The sequence below is a fragment of the Scyliorhinus canicula genome, chromosome 14 (assembly GCF_902713615.1).
Source record: "Scyliorhinus canicula chromosome 14, sScyCan1.1, whole genome shotgun sequence".
NCBI classification, from domain to species: Eukaryota; Metazoa; Chordata; class Chondrichthyes; order Carcharhiniformes; family Scyliorhinidae; genus Scyliorhinus; species Scyliorhinus canicula.
Window position 1 is genome coordinate 20,214,246 of NC_052159.1, and position 22,375 is coordinate 20,236,620.

General features: G+C 47.5%; 1 protein-coding gene across 1 annotated transcript in view; it reads right to left on the minus strand.

The window, feature by feature from the left end:
* Window positions 1–834: 834 nt before the first annotated feature.
* LOC119977307 (cohesin subunit SA-2-like) overlaps window positions 835–22,375 on the minus strand; it is a 150,927-nt gene continuing 129,386 nt past the window's right edge. Inside the window, 8 exon segments of the mRNA XM_038818070.1 lie at window positions 835–2,089; window positions 5,110–5,237; window positions 8,711–8,876; window positions 11,723–11,925; window positions 12,916–13,044; window positions 13,169–13,317; window positions 15,805–15,906; window positions 18,874–18,998. Coding sequence (XP_038673998.1) covers window positions 5,120–5,237; window positions 8,711–8,876; window positions 11,723–11,925; window positions 12,916–13,044; window positions 13,169–13,317; window positions 15,805–15,906; window positions 18,874–18,998 — 992 coding nt within the window. The 3' untranslated portion in view covers window positions 835–2,089; window positions 5,110–5,119.

The window sequence follows — 22,375 nt, forward strand, 5'->3', positions numbered from 1 at the left end:
GGGGTCTCACTTGATCGCCTGATGCCATCCTCTGCCTCAGCGACTGCCTTCTCTCTGGGCCCACCAATCAGGGCGAGTGCCGCTGCTCCGCCGCGATGAGGGCCCACAGATCCTGCGGTCCCCCTCTCTTCCCGTGGTTATTCACCACGTTCTCTTTGGGGTCTCTGAGGGACACCCCTTTTCAGGCTTTCCCACACTCCTTTTTGGGCCCCCTCCCCCCCTCCCCCCCTCCTTTCAGAGCTGCCACCTTTCACTGCCCCCAACCTTCCGGAGGCCCCTTCACCCATCCCCACCTTTCATACTCCCTCTCATCCCTCCTTTCCTGGGCATGGCCCTCCGCAGGCCTTGACCCTTGGCGATGCCACCCTGGCAGTGCTCCTGCCAACCTGGCAGTGCCAAGGTGCCTGGGTGGCACTGCCAGGCAGACCTCCCCCAGGTGCCGTGACGCTAGTATTAATCAGTGCCCGGCTGGGGTCCCCTTGGGAGGCCGATAGATGCCGGGAGCCGGTTAGATCCAGCGTCAGCACGGTTAAGTGAATCCTTAAACCCACTTCACTGTGTGAGACTGGGCTCAGCCATTGTGGGCGTAAACCAGATCGCGATGCCTTGCGAAATCTCGTTCGATCTCCCGAGGCGTAACAGCCATTGGGAATCCTGGTATTGCACTCTCCTGGAGTTTGCCGGCAGTGTCTCACTGCCACAGGTTCTGGATGGGAGTGGCCATTTGGGTGAGAAACTCCCTCCCACACTCACCCAAAATGACACTTACAATATTTTGGTTGAATCGCGCCCAACATTTCAAGTCTAAATGACCACAGAAGCTGCCAGACGTGCTGAGTTTATCCAGAATTTTCTGTTTTTATTTAAGCTTTATGTTGTGCCCATCTGGTGTACAGAAAGTAAATTATTAGAATTTTAACATTAACATAACGTCTGGACTGTGTTTCATCACATTTCTCTTCATGATTTATAAAGTCTTTAGAAAATACTTAACGTGGCTTTGACATTTCATTGAACTCCGGGACATATTTCTTCTCATTTTTGTTCCCTTTTTTTTCTCCCTCCGTTAAAGTGATGAAAGATGCTCATGGCCGCCCTCCATTCCTTGACCCAAGTCACCATCCTCCACGTGTGAGAGTGGGCAGTGGAAATCTGTGTAGTATTCACGGCCCGCTGCAGCTCACAGAAGTAACTTGGAACAAACCAGGGATCAAACCTAACACTGTCCCGGTCTGTTAAACACAATAGTGAACAACACGTCACACTTGTAGAAAATCAAAATACTGAGGACGTTCTGTCCTGGTGAAAGGTCATCGACCTGGAACAGGAACTGCTCCCTCCGCAGATGGTGCTGAGCATTTTGTGTTTTCATTATGCACTAAACTTGTACATTGAGACATTTTCAAATGTTTTTTTGTGAGGGAGATGCAAGCTCTTGCTGCACAAGATAATAGGCTCCCAAAGAACGAACGTCAGTCAGGAGAATGACTTCTTTCACTCGTGAGGTGGCTCTCTGCGTTGTCAGCCTCTTGTGTTTCCTCCCTGGATACAGCAACAGTGGTTCATATTCTCTTTTTTTTCCCAAATTCTCCGAACATGCTTCATGAAAATTCTCTTTAAAGAGCGTAAAACATTCTTCAAATTCTTGAGACGAGAAGGATCCGCACAGAATGTCTCCGAATGCCTTGTAAGTCAGTAACATTTCCATTGACCACGTGCACGGTGGCGCCGGTTGAGAATCATGCCGGTTGCCTTAGAGCTCCGCGTTTTCAACCAATCAGAAAGCTCCTGGGCGACCTGGTGGCGAGGCGGGTGTTGAGGCCTTGCACAGAGTGGAGGAGCAGCGAATCTGGTGAGGGGTGCCAAGGGGATTATGGTGCTGTACAATAGTTGGGAGGCTCCAGGCCGCGGATAATGGAAGTTGAATAATTTTTGTCAGTTGTGTGCGAGTGGGATTGACGATGGAACAGGTGTCAGCGTCAGGTCCTGAGGGATGAGACACGGTCCAGTCAAAAACAGACCCAATAGAAAGTCCGGTCGGTCAGAATTTCACAGTGCCGGACAACACTGTCATTCACTTTGTTGGATCCTGCAGAAGTAACAATAGCACAGTAATCAATTCCTGACATTGATGTGCTCAGAAAGTGTTCTCAACATGTATGATACAGCCCTTGGGAACTCAGCGTCCTCCCTATAATTTATTTCAGCCCTACAACTCCGTTAGATATCTATGCTCCTTCCATTCAGGCCTTTTAAGCATCACCAATTTTAATCACTCCGCAATTGGCAGCCATGATTTCCGCCCTTTAAGACATTTCTTCAATTCATTCATGGGATGCGGGTGTTGCTGACTGGGCCAGCATTTGTTGCCCATCCCCCATTGGCCGACCAACTAAGTGACTTGCTCAGCCATTTCAGAGCATCCACATTGCGATGGGTCTGGAGTCACATGTAGACCAGACCAGGTAAGGATGGCAGATTTCCTTCCTGTTACGTGAGGGAGATATTAAGAAATTAGGTCCATAATTTATATTGAAGATGTAGCAGGCAATTTAGGGGTTAAACAGACTGAGGGGAAAAAAACCTGCTAGCACGGAGTCAGAGGGATACGCCCAAACCTGGCATGAGTTGCACTGTCCCATTCAAACTTAAACTCATCAGTGGGAATATACAGAGTGGCCTGTTCAGCCAGGGTGAGTCACTCGAGAACCATTGTCCTTCGGGACACTCCTGTCTGACCAGCTATTAGCCCATTACAAAGTCTGTTGGCCTCTTTGTCCATCAATGGGAGGTTAGTTGCGTATCAATAGCATGGCTCTGTTCTATTGTATAAATAATTCAAACATTCAAACAAAAAAGTTTCTTTGTAAAATAACCTTTTCTTATGAGGAGAGGTTGAGTAGGTTGGCCCTGTACACATTGGAGTTTAGAAGAATGAGAAGCGACCTTATTGAGATATGCAGAATTCTCTGGGGGGTTTGACAGGGTAGATGCTGAGAGGTTTTTACCCCTTGTGGGGGAGTCTGGGAGTGTCTTAGAGGCTGGTTTAGCACAGTGGACTAAATAGCAATTTAGGAATGCCAGCAGCGTGGGTTCAGTTCCCGTACCGGCCTCCCCGAACAGGCGCCGGAATGTGGCGACTAGGGGCTTTTCACAGTAACTTCATTGAAGCCTACTTGGGACAATAAGCGATTATTATTATGATAGGGCATAATCAAAGAGTAAGGGGTCACCCATTTGAGACAGAGATGAGGAGCAATTTTTTCTCTCAGAGCTTAGTGAATCTGTTGAATTTCTTACCGCAGAGAGCTGTAGTGGCTGGGTCATTCAGTATGTTCAAGTGGGCAGCACGGTGGCGCAGTGGTTAGCACTGCTGCCTCACGGCGCCAAGGACCGGATTCGATCCCAGCCCTGGGTCACTGTCCGTGCGAAATTAGCACATTCGCCCCGTCTCTGCGTGGGTCTCACCCCAACAACCCAAAGATGTGCCGTGCTAAATTGCCCCTCAATTAGTAAAAAAGAATTGGGTACTCTAACTTTATACTAATAAAGACACTTGCCCCGAGTTATAATTAGGAATTTTAATGCTGAAATGATTGGAACTGAGATGCCTCACCTCAACATCAGTAAAACATTCAATGATTTGTTTGTTTTGAAAGCACTACTCCAGTGGAATTTGAGCCAAAGGCGCAACAGTGACCACGGAGCATGGAGTGAACCTGTGCTTCCCAAGATACTCTGCCCGTCACATTTTCTGAGCCTGTTGTTGACTAATCAATAGAGATTATCATGGTGATTGATCAGCAACTCCATTATCGTTGTATCATGTGACTATCCGGATGGTGGAAGGTGATATCGATGGCCTTGGGCCTCACTCATCCAACAATCTCTACAATTCTAGTTCAGTAATAGCCAAACGATCTCAGTCACAGAGGCCAGAGACTGGCTGCTACAGGAAGCAAAGTAGAATTGTAACTGAAGTAGTCAATGGGGCTCCAATTAGGCTTTTCGGGGCATATTGGACCATAATTGGACCATTTCCACTCATCTAGACATAATAAATATGTCAACCTATTACTGCAAGAGCCTGCCCCACCGTTCAGTATGATCATCATTGAATTTACGTTTCAACTCTATTTTCTCGATCACTCCCATACCCCTTAATTTCCTGAGACTCCAAAACTCTATTTATCCCAGCCTTTAATATATTCAATCCTCTGAGGTCACCCACAGCCCTCTGGGGTCGAGAGTTCCAAAGATTCACAGCCCTTTGAATGAAGTAATTTCTCCTCATCTCGGTCCTAGATGATTGACTCCCTATCCTGAGACTGCGACACTCATGCGTTGACTGACCTCTTCAGAGAAAAAAAGTTCCCGCATTTATATAGCACCTTTCACCACAGGGGGTCACACTTTGCAACCGACAAATGACTTTTGACGTGTAGCCACGGGTTGTTATGTAGGAAACGCAGCAGCCAATTAGCGCACAGCAGTTTTATAGTGACAAGGTCGTTCTGTTTCTGTGATGCTGGGCGAGGAACAAAGTTCCTCAAGGCATCAGGGATAGATAAGTCTCCTGCCCTTCTTCGGAATAATGCCGTGGGATTTTTTACACCCAATTTGGAGGGGGGATAGGGGCTCAGCTGAAAGACTTTGAGACTGAAACAAATTTCCCAATGCCAACATCACTCCACCTCGGTGAGCACAAAATATAACGCACAGTTGATCATCAAAACCCTCCAGTGTTGTAACTTTACAGCATAATAACAAAATGACTGCTTGAGATAGATGGGCCGCCTTTTTATTATGTTATTTTCCATTCTCAGGTTTATTCCATCGCTGTCCAAGCAGACACGCGATTTCAAAATCAGCTCCATCTGTGAACACCCAGGCAATGTAATCAAGCAATCATGAACAGCCTTCACCACAGAAAAAACAAAAGAGATATTGCAATCTCTTTCTAATAGCAGAAAAATTGCCTCAATATAATCGGCAATTTTATTGAAAGAGTAAATATTAGCTTTCCTTTGGAACCCGCTTTCACTTTTCAATCAATGGTGACAAAGCTTTTGGCTAACAAAAATGAGATAGACTTATTCTGGGACTTACCAGGCCTGGGTCAATCATTATCAATGTCCAATATTTCATTCAAATCATTGAGGTCGTCCTCAGCTAATTCTGCCAAATCTTCTTCCATCAGTTCGTCTGTGTTTCTCATTGCTGTGGTCCCAAGCTCACTAAAACAAGAGCCCATCGTGGTTTTAGTAAACGTGCCATTTTGGTTTCACTTTCAAAATCAAATCGATTCACAGTGGCCCAGATTTTGTGTTGAGGTTAATAACGGTGGGGTTTTCAGTTGCTCACCGTTACTGCACAGTAAATCAGACATCAACTGCTGGAGTCCACACATGCACATTTATACACAGACATCCGAAAGTTGCTGTCAGATGCCCCGTTCCTCCATCGGCTGGGCTGGGCAACAGTCCTCACCGATCCACCCGACATTGAAATCAATACCATGAGATAAATTGCGGTACTTACCCACTCGTGACCTAATAAACACAGCAGAAAATGGTGTGGCTGGTACAACCTTCAGTAAGTGTACTTTTTTTTAAATTTAGTGTACCAAATTCATTTTTTCCAAATTAAGGGACAATTTTGCATGGCCAATCCGCCTACCCTGCACATCTTTGGCTTGTGGGGGCGAAACCCATGCAAACACGGGGAGAATGTGCAAACTCCACACGGACAGTGACCCAGAGCCGGGATCGAACCTGGGACCTCAGCACTGTGAGGCAGCAGGGCTAACCACCGTGTACAATTTTTTTCCCTTCCCTCGGAAAGATGATATCATGCCAGGGTCCCTCTAGTACCAGCTGTTCCGCTTTATGCCTTCCAAGTAGCCGTTCTCGTGTCATTCTACATCGTAGAGAGGTTTATTTATATCCTAGCTGATCCTCACGTACTTGTATACCATTTGTATCTAGTCTTTTTGCATGTAATTATGAATGGGAAATATAGTGAACAACGGGCTTTTGTATTTGTTATAACTCCCTAACCAGAGAATATTTTAAGAGTTGCACATTGCTTCAGCTGAAAGTGACCCAGAGCCGGGATCGAACCTGGGTCCTCAGCACCGTGAGACAGCAATGCTAACCATCATGCTGCCCAAGTAAGTGTATTTTTAACAGCACGATAAGTGATCATGACTGCCAAACAATCTCTTTGGCCCTGAAAATTTATTTTAACAAATGTAGAGTCTCATTCCTTCAAAATGTAATTAATGTTGGAGATTTAAAAATATAAAGCTTTTCTTTACTTTCTCTCTGTCTTTTTTATCTTTCTATCTCATCTTTCTTTCCAAACTTATTTTTCTTTCTGTGCATAATTTAAATCTAATTTTAATTCCTGGTTTGGACTTAGTCGCACTAAAGATTCTTCCATCTAATTGATTTAATATCCTTGCTGTTTTATATCCTGTTCACAGTTACCATAGGTGCCCTGTAGAGGGTGCTACACTAGATCAGACACCTGGGCCGGGATTCTCCGAGCCCACGGCGGCTCAGAGAATCGGAGTTGACGCCGAGACGGCCCGCGACACCGGTCCAACGCCAGGACACGATTTTCCGGCGTCCGGAGACACAGCGCCGATCGGGGGCCGTTGAAAGAGGCCCCCACGGCGATTCTCCGCGGTCGACCGGCCGAGTTCCCGCCGGTGTGGTTCACGTATACGTGGACTCACGCCAAGCAGTGCAGGGCCCCATACGGCAGCTGGAGCTGCGTGGAGCACTCCAACGTCGTGCTGGCCCCTTGTGGGCAACAGAACCGCTGGGACAAGAAGCCCGTTGACGCCGGCGTGAAACACTCCGGTGTTTACGTCGGCGTCAACACTTAGCCGCGTTTTTAGAGAATCCTGGCCCTGATATCAACAAGTCTCCGCCAGAATGTTCACAAGAAAAATCAGGGCAGCTGCCAATGAGGTAAATGGCAAGCCCTGTTCCTTCATCTCTGACTGCAAACTCTTGGCCATTGCTATCAATCATATATAATATCATGGACTAATAAGTTGAATTCCATAAGTGAGGTGAGAGTGATTGCTCTTGACACCAAAGCAACATTTTCCCTTGATACCAAAACAATATCTGACTGAGTGTAGCATCACGGATCAATTGAAGTCAACAAGAATCCGCGGAAAACCTCCCACAGGTTGGAGTCATTCCTGGCACATAGAGGGAAGGTCTGGTTGTTGCAGGCTATTCATCTGAGCCCCAGGACATTGGTTCAGGAGTTCCTCAGTTAGTGTCCTCGGCCCAACCATCATCAGCTACTTCACCAATGACCTGCCCTTCGGCATAAGATCAGAAGTAGGGATGGTCGCTGTTGATTGCGGAGTGTTCAGTACAACTTGCAACTCCTCATATAATGAAGAATTCCATGTTCAAATTCAGCCAGACCTGGACAACATTCAAGCTTGGACTGATAAATGGCAAGTCACATTCACGCCACACGAGTGCCAGGCAATGACCATGTCGAACAAGAAAGAATCTTACTATCTTGACGTTCAACTGCGTTGCCATTGCTGAATTCCTCACCATCCTTAGGTCACCATTGACCAGAAACATAACTCTTCCAGCCACGTAAATGTGGACAGGTCAGAGATTGGGATTTGTGCGATGAGTAACTCACCTACTAACTTCCCAAAGTTTGTACACTATCTACCAGGTACAAAACAGAATGAGTGCCGCTCCAACAATACTCAAGGTACTCAACACCATCCAGCATTAAGCAGTCCAATTAATGACACTCCATCCACCACCTTCGACATTCACTCCCTCCAACACTGACACAGAGTAGCAGCCGTGTGTACCATCCACAAGATGCACTGCAGGAACTCATCAAGGTTCCTTAGGCAGCACCTTCCAAACCGACAACCTCTACCAGCTCTACGGAGAAGGGCAGCGGATACATGGACACACCACCGCCCAGTAGTTCATCTCGAAGCAATTCCCCACCCTCACAGAAATATATCGCCATTCCTTCAATATCACGGGGTTAAAATTTCCTTCCCAACAGCACACAGGCTGCAGAGTTCAAGGAGGCGGTTCACCATCACTTTCTCAAGAGTAATTAGGGATGGGCAATAAATCCTAGCCAAGCCAGCAACGCCCACAGCCCGTGAACAAATTAAAAGAATTCCATCATCAAACATGCACTTTCACTGTTCGATTCATTAATGTCAATATGCCGGCTAGCTAAGCATAAGGGCATTCGCCTGATCTATCATACTACAAAGGGAAGAAGCATATGTAATGGGCTAAGTTTTATAATTTCATTAAAGGTGAAGAGAGTAGGAGAGAAGATGAGGCAAATCAAGGAGCCATGTCTGGGTGATGATGCAAACTGGGATATTTAAATCCACGCCGAGGCACAGGGCGGAGAAGCCGTCTTCCACCCCAACAGAATCGGCTTTCGGGCAATCAGCGAGGCGAAGGCTAAGACATCTGCCTCCACACCCGCCAACCATAGCTTTAAACAAAAAAGTGGCAATTAACGCTGACGTTTAGACAAAGTACTAGAGGAACGGACTGTGTCCCTCAAACTATATCCCAACCATCAGGGGGTGTGGGGGAGGGGCGGTATGCAGAGGGATTAGAATGGAAATAACGAAAATGGGGAGAATTCAAAAGGAAAGTTTGAAGTGTCACCATACCTATGCAGCAACTGCATCCCATCCTTTTCCAACGGATGCTCCTTTTTCCGATTCTCCCAGTTCTCATTTTCCTTCTGTACCGTGGACATCGACCAAGGCGTCAAGGAACAGGGTGAGATCTTCACATTCTGCTCCTCATTCACTCCTGTCTCACTCACACCGCCCTCTATAAAACGGAAAATGGTGGTGAGAAGGCAGTTTCAGCAGGAGATGCATCTCACATCCTATCAGCAAGTCCCACCACGGTTAAAAGGATAATTCCCCGGTGTCATTGAGAGCAATTGAAGGGGGGATGGTGGCGCAGTGGTAATGACACTGGACTATGGATCCAGGGGTCCAGGCTAATGCTCTGGGGAAATGTGTTCAAATCCCACCACGGCAGCTGGTGGAATTTAAATTCAGTTAATAAAATGTCTGGAATATAATGCTAGTCTCCATGAAACTATCATCGATTGTTGTAAAAACCCATCTGGTTCACTAATGTCCCTTTGGGGAAGCAAATCTGCTGCCCTTACCTATCCTGGTCTGGCCTACATGTAACTAACTATAATTGGCCTTAGAAAGTCACTCAGCCAAGGGCCATTAGAGACGGGCTTGCTGCAATTGCCCACACCCAAGAAAAAGTAAAAATAAACTGACAATAAATACCCAAATCCCATGGTTGACATATTGTAACCTACGGGAATAGGTGCTAGCAACATAGGCTTCAAGAAATTGCTCCCATGTTAATAATCATGTTAATCAATGGAACCCTTGCAGGAAGGCAATGCATTGATTTTGGGCGTTATTATGCCAGGCTCTCACAATAAGAATGAGTAAATAATTACGATGCAAACTTGTTATACGCATAGGCTCAGGGGCTCCTTGCATTCAAAAATAGGGAGAGGTAATGACTGAATTTGGTTGGGCACTGGTTATCGATACTGTCAGCCGTGAATGCCTATAATACACCTGAAGACACCCAGCACATCCTTATGTCAAGAGAGGCAGCACAGTGGCACAGTGGTTAGCACTGTTGCCTCGCCACGCCAAGGACCCGGGTCCGATTCTGACCTCGGGTGACCGTGTGGAGTTTGCACATTCTTCCCGTGTCTGTGTGGGTTTCCTCCGGGTGCTCCGGTTTCCTCCCTCAGTCCAAAGATGCGCAGGTTAGGTGGATTGGCCTTGATAAAATTGACCCATTGTTTGGATTACGGGGATCGGGTGGGGTGTGAGCTGGGTAGGGTGCTCTTTCAGAGGGTCAGTGCAGACGCGATGGGCCGAATGGCCTTCTTCTGCACTGTAGGGATTCTTTGGAAATGTGAATGGTTTGGGAGCTCATGCATTAGCTAAACACCCCAGCTCCTGGCCACCCCCATAACATAAAGCCACAAGTCGAGAACAGGTGCTGAAGGAGAGTTCACTGTTAGAGGAGATAAGCAAAATCAGGTAGAGGAATTTAAATCTGGAATTGAAAGCTAGTCTCAGTAACAGTGAGCATAAAGCGATTGTCGTAAAAATCTATCTGGTTCACTAATGTTCTTTGGGAAGGAAATCTGCCGTCCTTACCTGGTCTGGCCCACATGTGAGTCCAGACTCACAGCAATGTGATTGACTCTGACTTCTAAAATAGCAAACCCTTCCATTCAAGGGCAATTAGGGATGGACAACAAATGCAAGCCGCAGTGCGCTCCGCGTACATCATAAATAAGCTCCACAAAGGCTTTCACTGATCTACGCAAATTCTGTCCCCCCACAATGTCCCACTTTTTGCTTAAACTTTAAGTGACTCACTGAGCGTCCTGTTTACCCTATGTATTCTCAAGAAGAAAACCGTTCCCAGCGGAGCTTTCAATGACCAAGTGTTGTTGACTTCCACCGTTCAAAATATAGACCATCTTGAAGAGATAATTAGTTACACAGGGTGAAAGAAGTCAGACAGCCCAACCTTCTACCTATGAATGCAGGGTTGTGACTCTGGCGGCTGTCTCCATGGGCAGGGGTGAATGGGCAGCTCCAAGATGCACCACATTCTCAATCTTAAAGGAGTAGGTAGGAGGATGAGGTAAAGCAAGAAAGGCTACATTGTACCTTCCACAGCCTCAGGACATCCCAAAGCACTCCGCAGTCAATGAAATACTTTGAAGGATAGGCACTATTACAATGTAGGACACTTGGCAACCAATTCGCCCAAAGAAAGTTCCTCCAAACAGCAGCATCATCATGAACAAAGTGATGTTGATTGAGGTGTAAAAATTGGGAAGGACAGAGGGGCGAACTGCCCTGCTTCTCTTCAAACTTTTACACCCACGTGAGACGGTGTGCGAGGCCTCGGGTTCATGTCGCATCGGCTTAATGTCTCAGTTCTTCCAGTACCGCACTGGAGTGACGGCCCATGTGCTCAAGTCTCTGGAGTGGGACTTGAACCCACAAACCTTTGACTCAGGTTAGAATGCCATCCTGAGCCACGATAAGGGCAGCACGGTAGCATTGTGGATAGCATAATTGCTTCACAGCTCCAGAGTCACAGGTTCGATTCCGGCTTGGGTCACTGTCTGTGCGGAGTCTGCACATCCTCCCCGTGTGTGCGTGGGTTTCCTCCGGGTACTCCGGTTTCCTCCCACAGTCCAAAGATGTGCAGGTTAGGTGGATCGGCCATGATAAATTGCCCTTAGTGTCCAAAATTGCCCTTAGTGTTGGGTGGGGTTACTGGGTTATGGGGATAGGGTGGAGGTGTTGACTTTGGGTCGGGTGCTCTTTCCAAGAGCCGGTGCAGACGCGATGGGCCAAATGGCCTCCTGTAAATTCTATGATAATCTATGATAAGTCAAGAGCTGATGATTAAGGTGATGTCAAGCTTGTTGTGAGAGGAAGGGTAGATTAAGGGAGATAAGGAATGTAACATTTTAATGTCTCGGGAAAGAATAAGTTAGAACAGTGTGAGCATTTTAGCAGCTAAAGGAGGAAAGGAGAATGAAGAACACTTTGTACCCTGTACTGAAGAACACTTTGTACCCTGTATTGGCTGCTTACCAATTTGTAGCTTCCTTTTCAGAGAGGTTGTTTGGGACTTTTGTTGCACTGGAGACTGTGCACTTCTGTCACTACTGCTTGTGGAGTCTGTGCCATCATCTCTGCAGTCCAACAAGGACCTCCTGTATGCAATCAGCGGCAGCCATTCTTCGCCATTCTCTGCTGCCATTTGGTCTGTTACGAACCTCTCCAGATAATTGTACCTGAGCAGAAACTGAGACTTAATTGAATGTTAGAAACCAAGATGGTTGCATCCAAGAACTCTAATTATCCCAATAAACCGCAGACAAACCTGGGGATTCATGTATGTAGATTTTTGAAAGTAGCAGGACATATTGAGAGAATGGTTAGCAACACAAATGGGACCATGGACTTCATAGGTGGAGGTGATGAGTAAAATAAAAGCAGGAAAAGTTATGCTCAAACCTTTATAAAGGTCTGGTCAGCCCACAACGAGAGTAACATGTCCAGTTCGGGTTGCCACACTCTAAGAAGGTTGTGAAGGTCTTTGAGAGGATTCAGAGTAGATTTACCGGAGTGGTTCCAGGGATGGAGGATTTTAGCTCCAAGTTTGGGCTAAAGAAACTAAGGTTGTTTTCCTTGAAGCAAAGGAGGTTGTTAGGGAGATTCGAAAGAAGTGTCCAGGTTAAAAATTTCTGAGGTGGCAAGATTCCACCCTTAGGACCGTACAGTACAGAAGGCCATTCCGTCCATCATGTGTATGCTGGATCTTTGAAAGAGCTAAATTAGTTCCCCCCCCCCAGTATCTCTCCATCAGCCTTCAATTGTTTCCCATTCAAGTATGCTAAACACCAAAGACAAATTGGTAAAGCCAACAATCCCATCTGCTTTTACAACCATGATGTGACCTTATGAGTTTTCAGTTACATCACTCACACAGAACTTTTGGCTCAAAGGAGACTCCTTTGCAACCAAGCAGATGTAAATAAGTAAGCAGAGAGTGTTCTGAGCAAATAAACAAGGACACAGCATAAAAAGGCTGACACTAATTAAATGGTCGGCAAAGTCGGCAGTGTGCAGGAGGGAGGCCGCCATGGATTAGTTGGGCTGAAGGGCCACTTTCTGTGGACTATACTCTATGTAGCTCTGTGTACCAGTGAAATGAGCATGTTAATAGAGAGATAGAAGGTTGTGGAATTCAATTTGTAAATGAAGATTAATTATTCACTTACACAGTTCTTTTGTCTGTTTTCAACAGCTTTGGCGAAAACTCACTCAAGATGTCCAGAAAAGCCAGGTTCAGGGGAGGCTGATTCTTACCCTTGGGACTGCCATCTTTGAAGGCAAATTCAATACCATTCCTGTCAAAAGAGATGATGTGAAATGAGTCCAACGGGGGAAGGAAGAGCCGGTGTAGAAAGAATAAACCTCAAAACGGGATAACATTTTCTCAGGAGGGTTAGGGAATAGGCAAATTAGTTATACTTATGCAGCATGGCCATCGCTTCTCTGGTTTTCAACTGGTCCAAGCCAAATGTCAGTGAGAAGCGTCGAGCCAGATCCTTGATGCTGGTGAAGGGTTGAGACCATCTGTCCAAACTGGAGGCTTGGCCTTGCAATAGCTCATTGAATAGCTGCAACAATAAGTCAATAAATAATTAAATCCACAAATCTTCAGCCCAACATATCAAGGGCTGCGAGACTCGGAGGGGATTTTCTGCTCCACATTGTTACGAAGCAAATGATAAGGAACTTGAAAATTCAATATCAAAGACCAGTGGCCATGTTTTAAAAGTTTTGTTTTATAAATTTAGAGTATCCAATTCAATTTTTCCAATTAAGGGGCAATTTAGCGTGGCCAATCCACCCACCCTGCACATCTTTTGGGTTGTGGGGGCGAAAGCCACGCAAACGCAGGGAGAATGTGCAAACTCCACACGGACAGTGATGGTATAAAAGTTAACAAATAGGATATACGAATGCGTGGCGCAGATGATGATGTACCACTGACACTGTGGGCGAGATTCTCCGCAAATGGGGAGAATCGTAAAGGCTGCCGGGGGACAGGCCGTGACCCACGGCAGACTTCACGCCCACTTCCAGGGCCGATTCTCCCCCCCCGGGCGGGACTAGGAGAGCGGCCCCTTGCGTCACGGCGGCGGGGCCTTGATGATGGTCATCAAGGCTGCACGTCAAGCGTCACGCCGGCTGACGCGGCCGATGACGTCACCGCACATGTGCAGGTTGGACAACGCCAACCCGCGCATGCGCAGTTGGCGTCTTTTCCCTCAGCCGCCCTGCAAGACGTGGCGGCTTGATCTTGCGGGGCGGCAGAGGGAAAAGAGTGCGTCCGTTACGGACGCACGGCCCCCTTGGCACGGCCGTGGTACCGCCATGCCAATCGGGCCCCCAGATGCCCCAAACGGCGCCCGTTTCACGACGGCAGCGAGTAGGTGTGTTTGCTGCCATGTTGAAACGGGCGTGAAGGCCCGGCCGCTCGGCCCATCGGCCTTGGAGAATCGGCGCTCGCCATAAAAAACGGCGAGCGTGGCGTGGGTCGGGCGTGGGGTGGGGAGAATAGCGGGAGCGCGTGAAAAATGTCGGGAGGCCCTCCCGCTATTCTCCCACCCGGCGTGGGGGGTGGAGAATCGCGTCCTGTGTGTTCGACGAGAGAGAGAGATGTTGGTATCATGCCTACTCTGTAACCTGCTTAGATGTAGAAGTCTAAAGCAGATACCAGAGTATGTTTACAGTCTGCCTATGAACCCAGTCCCATGCCTGGAGTTCAAGACCAAGCAAAAATCACCAATAACAGGCCGGCTGGTCCGGCCGGACAGTCTGCCCCTTTTCCATGGCTGTGTTCACAGCCGGGTATCCCTGGAGAAGGAGCATACAGCATCCACGGCACCTCGAGCCCTTCCGTGCCCGGTGAGCACCACAGGGGTTGGATTACTTTAACGGCCCTCTTATCACACTTCGGTTTGATGTTTGGTAAGTCCGTTGCTGTTTGTTATTTCTGGGCAGTGTCCCTATCAGGAACCTTCCATTGTAATTTGTCCCTGAGTTTGCTTCAGTTATTAGGTTGATTAGCCCTTAAAGACTGTCCGTGACCAATCTCAGAACAATGACAAGCGGCCTTGTTATAGCCCTGGAACAGCTGCTTAGGGGAACTTCAGAGTGACGACTCAAAGAGACTTCATCAGCCAATTTAGGTACTGCTGCCAAAGGTCAACTACATTGAGCAAGCAATGTGTATTTAAACTACATTTCCACAAGGCAGAGGAATATTAGTCAATTGAAGGGCCTCGAGCTCTGAAAATTATGCCCCATCCGGGGAAGAACATGGGTTCTTTTGATTCATTGATAAAGTGAGAAAACCCCGTTCAAAACGGTCACAAATAAAAAATAAACACAGGCGTTATAACCCTGAGTCAGAAGGTAGGAAGCGGCAATCCAAATCTATAGGAGCCTCTTCACGCTGCGGACTGCAGAAGATGGCTTATAAGTTTTAGAAGTGGTTTTAGAAGGTGGCTCATTATCATATACTCAAGGACAACTAGGGATGGGCAGAAAACGCTGAAACTTGCCAATGTGGCTCACATCCCACAATTCATTTAAATAAAACAGGAAAGGTCAATGACCTTTACCCCAGCCTTGGCGTTGACCGTAATCCAGGAGCAAATTCAGGCTGGCTTAAAGTTGTGGAGTTTGTACCTCAGCACAAGAGGATGTCTTTCGGCCTATCATGTGCCCCTTAAGAGGGCTGTCCAATTAATCCCACTCCTCTGTTTATCCTCCCGAATCCTGCAATGTCCTTCCCTTTCAAGCCTCTAACCCAATTCCCTTTTGGCAGCACGTTTTATTATTATAACAACTCACTGCATTGGAAAAAAAATTGTCTTCACTTCCCCGCCGGTTCTTTTGTCACTTATGAGCTTTATTAGTGGCGATGGTCAATAACGTTCGAGTAATACGATGAGCAAAGCGAGGATAGCTGACAGGGATATTAAGATTGAGGTTGTATTGTAGCCAGGGAACAGTCTGATCACTAATCTTGTTGCAGTGGCCCCCGAGGCTGGAGCTCCCTGCTTTCTACAGACGCATTCACGAGGGATTCTCACCTGCTTCAAGCTCTGAATCAGGGTCTTTGCACACTGAATTTTATCAATCTGCCTCGTCCTGCTGAGCGTTTCCTTAATGATGTCTCCGTAGTCGATGAAATACTGGGGAGAAACAGGTGCATATTTTGTGAGCAAGAGGGTTGTGTACGAGTATAAGGTTCATTTGCTTTTTTTTTTAGTGGACAGTGATATCGAATGAAAACTCCCATTTGAATTCAGCCTGGACTAATAGGATAAAAGCTTCATCCCTCGACTGAACTGTGAGGCCTTAAGTGAAATGACTCTGGACAGCATCAATCCGTTTCTGAGTGGCCACTGGGCTCACTGTGCACAGCTACTCCTCATTTTGTACAAATTGGCACTAAATTGGTTATCAAACTCTCGGGAAGCCACAGGGAAGATTGGGGGGGGGCACGTACTTTTGCAGTAGGGAATGCTCAGCGGAAGTTAGCCTTGAGGTATTTTACTGAGCAGGAAAGAGGGAGTTTTGCTCAGAATGGAACTGTGCCACCACGCAGATGGGGGCTGAAATCCTTTCATATCTTCTGTATCTCAAGGGGGCAAATGGAAAGGAGCCGGGCTTCAGACGCACAGAGTTTTGGTCAGATCCCATTTGGAAGACTGTGTTCAGTTTTGGGTGTCGGACAAGAGAAAGGATACACAGGCCCTGAAGGCCCTGAATGCGGCATTGATTCTCCGGAACGAGCTAAGTGAGTTAAATTATGAGGGCGGCCTGCATTAACTTGGCTGACATTCCATTAAGCATAAAAGATCGATGGGCGGACTGATCCACGTGTTAAAATGCTAAAAGGATTCAGTCGGGTAGGTACAAAAATCAGCCTCCACCAGCGAGGGAATCGAGAACACTCTTAAAATTACAACTGAATCATTCAGGAACGAAATCGGGAAGCATTTATTTTCCCACAAAGTGGAAATCTGGGATTCTCTCCCGTCCCAAAGGATCTTGGATATGGCTCAATTTGGAGATTACAATACTGAGGTGGATGTTTATTGGGTAAGGATTTCAAAGCATATTGAGCGAAGGAAAGCAAATGGAGATGAGGTGACCAACCATGACCTGATTGAATGGCGGTGGGACGGGATGAAGGGGCAGAATGGCCTCCTGCTGTTCCCATACCCAAACTCAAAAGTGTCTAATATTGAAACCGCATGCCCAAAATGGAAGTGTTTGCCATTTTCCAAAAATCAGAACAAATAGTGAACAAAAAATGTAACAACAGATATTTTTCTTCTCGTCTACCAGAGACTTAACTGGAGAGTTAGAAACAAAATATAATAATAATAATAATCTTTAATTGTCACAAGTAGGCTTACATAAAACTGCAATGAAGGTACTGTGAAAGGCCCTAGTCGCCACATTCCGGCGCCTGTTCGGGTACACAGAGGGAGAATTCAGAATGTCTAAATTACCTAACAGCACGTCGTGCAGGACTTGTGGGAGGAAACCGGAGCACCGGGAGGAAACCCACGCAGACACGGGGAGAACGTGCAGACGCTGCACAGAGAGTGACCCAAGCCGGGAATCAAACGGAGACCCTGCCGCTGTGAAGCAACAGTGCTAACCCCTGTGTTACCATGCTGCCCTGACATGTCCTGACATCTTGCTTTTAATTCCCCCTCATGCAAATCAAGCTTATTGTCGGAATTGGATAGTTTCCCACTGAAAACTGTGAAAGCAGCGTATTGCTGCTTCCCCCAATCAGCCGCTCCGTTTACTTGGCCATTACAACCTTGAAGCTCCTGACTTCAAGGGCGGGCGGTGAAAATCAGATGGTCAATGGCTTCCTCGGAAATTCTGATTGGGGTGTGAGATTAAAGCAAGGCTTCGTCCGATGAACCGAGGAAACATTTTCCTCATTGCGGCTGAGTTACACCCCCTGGAGATATCTCTCTCACAGCGTCAAAGGAGCAAGTTCACCACAGGGGCTGCAGTGGCTCGGGGAGGTGACCTTGCCACCATCTTTTGAAGGGCAGAGGGTAAATTCTGGCCCTGCCAGTGAAGCTCCGCATCCTATTTCCAAGGAGAAGTGGGAGAGGTGTAATACTCAGTGGAGGGTGGTCTTGGGTTCAAATCCCACAGCAGCAGCATGGGGGAGTTTAAATCCATCCCATAGAACCTGCAATTGAAAGCTAGTCTCAGTAATGGTGACCATGACCGCTATCATCGATTGTCATAAAAACCCATTTGGTTCACCAATGTCCATTAGGGAAGGACGCAGCCTCCTGTGGTAGAGAATTCCACAAGTTCACCTCCCTCTGAGTGAAGGAATTTCTCCTCATGTCAGTCCCAAATGGCCCACCCTGTACCATGAGATTGTGACCCATTGGTATAGACCCCCCCCCCCCCCCCCCCCCCCCCACCAGCAAAGGACGGCGTGATCCCGTGCATGCGGGCAACCACTGTTGTATTCTGGCACATTGGCGCATGCGCAGGGGGTTATCTTCTCTGCGCCGGCCATGGCGGAGCCCTACAGGGGCTGGCGCGGAAGGAAAGAGTGCCCCCACGGCACAGGCCCACCCGCAGATCGGTGGGCCCCGATCGCGGGCCAGGCCACCGTAGGCCGCCCCCAACCCCCTGGGGTCAGATCCCCCTGCGCCCCCCTGAGGACCGCCCCAGCTGACTCACCTGCCAGGTCCCTCCATGTGGGACCATGCGTAACCCACACCGGTGGGACTGGCCAAAAAATGACGGCCGCTCGGCCCATTGGGGCCCGGGAAATTGCTCGGGGGACCGGCATGGAATGAACCCCGTCCCCGCCCGAAAACCAGCACCGGAGAATCCGGTAGCCAGCGTCGGGGTGGGGGGGCGGGATTCATGCTGCTCCCGGGGATTCTCTGACCCGGCGGGGGTGTCGGAGTATCCCGCCCTATATCTTTCAATCAGATTCCCTCTCATTCGGGTGAATAGAGGCCCAGGCGACACCGATCTCGCCTCATTCGACAGTCTTTCCATCCCAGGAATCAGTCTGGTGAACCTTGGCTGCCCCCCCTCCATGGCAGGATTGTATCATGAAGAAAAATAAAATATCTGAGATGTGGAATCTTTACCTTGATGTACTGTTTGAAGATGTCAGCAGCAATATCCATCTCCACCACACTGAACACTATTAGTTTACAGAAGGCAGCAAGAAGGTTTCTCCTCTGGTGCAATTTGCCCACTTTGCGTTCTTCATCTGTAACAGAATGAAGGCGGTGAGATTGAGAAGTCTGATCCGTGGCAATAAGTTCATTGTCCAATGGACGATATTAGAGTCAATAATAATGTGAGTCTCAAAGATATCTTTTCAATGCAATATTGCTTTTTTTTAACATAGAATTTACAGTGCAGAAGGAGGCCATTCGGCCCATCGAATCTGCACCGGCTCCTGGAAAGAGCACCCTACCCAAGGTTAACACCTCCACCCTATCCCCATAACCCAGTAACCCCACCCAACACTAAGGGCAATTTTGGACACTAAGGGCAATTTATCATGGCCAATCCACATAACCTGCACATCTTTGGACTGTGGGAGGAAACCGGAGCACCCAGAGGAAACCCACGCACACACGGGGAGGATGTGCAGACCCCGCACAGACAGTGACCCAAGCCGGAATTGAACCTGGGACCCTGGAGCTGTGAAGCGATTGTGCTATCTACAATGCTACCGTGCTGCCCCGGTTTTCTCTCCCTCAGCCTCTATTTTATCAATGACACCCTGAACTTGGCTTGAAAAATACGATGTCCTGTCCACTGCTCCCCCACCCTAGATTCTCCTGATGTTTAAATCGAGATTCATCACGTCCTTTGCTTATTTCACGCATTCATAAACCAGTGAGCCTTACTTCTGTTGTGGGAAAAGTCTTAATAGAACATAGAACATAGAACACTACAGCGCAGTACGGGCCCTTCGGCCCTCGATGTTGCGCCGACCTGTGAAACCATCTGAAGCCTATCTGACCTACACTATTCCATTTTCATCCATATGTCTATCCAGTGACCACTTAAATGCCCTTAAAGTTGGCGAGTCTACTACTGTTGCAGGCAGGGCGTTCCACACCCCTACTACTCTCTGAGTAAAGAAACTGCCTCTGACATCTGTCCTATATCTCTCACCCCTCAATTTAAAGCTATGTCCCCTCGTGTTGGTCATCACCATCCGAGGAAAAAGACTCTCACTGTCCACCCTATCTAACCCTCTGACTATCTTATATGTCTCTATTAAGTCACCTCTCAGCCTTCTCCTCTCTAACGAAAACAACCTCAATTCCCTGAGCCTTTCCTCGTAAGACCTTCCCTCCATACCAGGCAACATCCTAGTAAATCTCCTCTGAACCCTTTCCAAAGCTTCCACATCCTTCCTATAATGTGGTGACCAGAACTGCACGCAGTACTCCAGGTGTGGCCGCACCAGAGTTATGTACAGCTGCAGCATGACCCTGTGGTTCCGAAACTCAATCCCCCTGCTTATAAAGGCTAGCACACTATATGCCTTCTTAACAGCCCTATTAACCTGGGTGGCAACTTTCAAGGATTTATGTACCTGGATGCCGAGATCTCTCTGTTCATCTACACTACCAAGAATCTTGCCATTAGCCCAGTACTCTGCATTCCTGTTACTCCTTCCAAAGTGAACCACCTCACACTTTTCCGCATTAAACTCCATCTGCCACCTCTCAGCCCAGCTCTGCAGCTTATCTATGTCCCTCTGTATCCTATAACATCCTTCAGCACTATCCACAACTCCACCGACCTTCGTGTCATCTGCAAATTTACTAACCCATCCTTCTACACCCTCTTCCAGGTCATTTATAAAAATGACAAACAGCAGTGGCCCCAAAACAGATCCTTGCGGTACACCACTAGTAACTGAACTCCAGGATGAACATTTCCCATCAACCACCACCCTCTGTCTTCTTTCAGCTAGCCAATTACTGATCCAAACCGCTAAATCACCTTCAATTCCATACTTCCTTATTTTCTGCAATAGCCTACCGTGGGGAACCTTATCAAACGCCTTACTGAAATCCATATACACCACATCAACAGCTTTACCCTGATCCACCTGTTTGGTCACCTTCTCAAAAAACTCTTGGAAAGGTTTATAAGAGATAGGATGTATAATCATCTGGAAAGGAATAATTTGATTAGGGATAGTCAACATGGTTTTGTGAAGGGTAGGTCGTGCCTCACAAACCTTATTGAGATTGAGTTATTTGAGAAGGTGACCAAATAGGTGGACGAGGGTAAAGCAGTTGATGTGGATTTCAGTAAAGCATTTGATAAGGTCCCCCACGGTAGGCTATTGCAGAAAATACGGAGGCATGGGATTCAGGGTGATTTAGCGGTTTGGATCAGTAATTGGCTAGCTGAAAGAAGACAGAGGGTGGTGGTTGATGGGAAATGTTCAGCCTGGAGTTCAGTTACTATGGTGTACCACAAGGATCTGTTTTGGGGCCACTGCTGTTTGTTATTTTTATAAATGACCTGGAGGAGGGCGTAAAAGGATGGGTGAGTAAATTTGCAGATGACACTAAGTTACAGAGGAACATAGATAAGCTGCAAAGCTGGGCTGAGAGGTGGCAAATGGAGTTTAATGCAGAAAAGTGTGAGGTGATTCATTTTGGAAGGAGTAACAGGAAGACCGAGTACTGGGCTAATGGTAAGATTCTTGGTAGTGTGGATGAGCAGAGAGATCTCGGTGTCCATGTACATAGATCCCTGAAAGTTGCCACCCAGGTTGAGAGGGTTGTTAAGAAGGCATACGGTGTGTTAGCTTTTATTGGTAGAGGGATTGAGTTTCGGAGCCATGAGATCATGTTGCAGCTGTACAAAGTTCTGGTTTGGCCGCATTTGGAGTATTGCGTGCAATTCTGGTCGCCGCATTATAGGAAGGATGTGGAAGCATTGGAAAGGGTGCAGAGGAGATTTACCAGGATGTCGCCTGGTATGGAGGGAAGATCTTATGAGGGAAGGCTGAGAGACTTGAAGCTGTTTTCGTTAGAGAGAAGAAGGTTAAGAGGTGACTTAATTGCGGAGTACAAGTTGATAAGAGGATTAGATAGGGTGGACATTGAGAGCCTTTTTCCTCGGATGGTGATGTCCAACATGAGGGGACATAGCTTTAAATTGAGGGGAGACAGATACAGGACAGGTGTCAGAGGTAGGTTCTTTACCCAGAGAGTAGTAAGGGCATGGAATGCCCTGCCTGCAACAGTAGTGGACACGCCAACACTAAACGCATTCAAATGGTCATTGGATAGGCATACGGACGATAAGGGAATGGTGTAGATGGGCTTTAGAGGGGTTTCACAGGTCGGCGCAACATCGAGGGCCGAAGGGCCTGTACTGCGCTGTAATGTTCTATGTTCTATGTTCCATGTCCTGGAATCTACAGCCCAGGAACACGCCATTCGACCCAACTGGTCCATGCTGGTAGAATCATAGAATCATTACAGTGCAGAAGGAGACCATTTGGCCCATCACGTCAGCACCGCCCCTCCGAAAGAGCACCCACCCTATCCCCATAACACCACCGAAACCTTTTGGTCACTGAGGGACAATTTACACAGC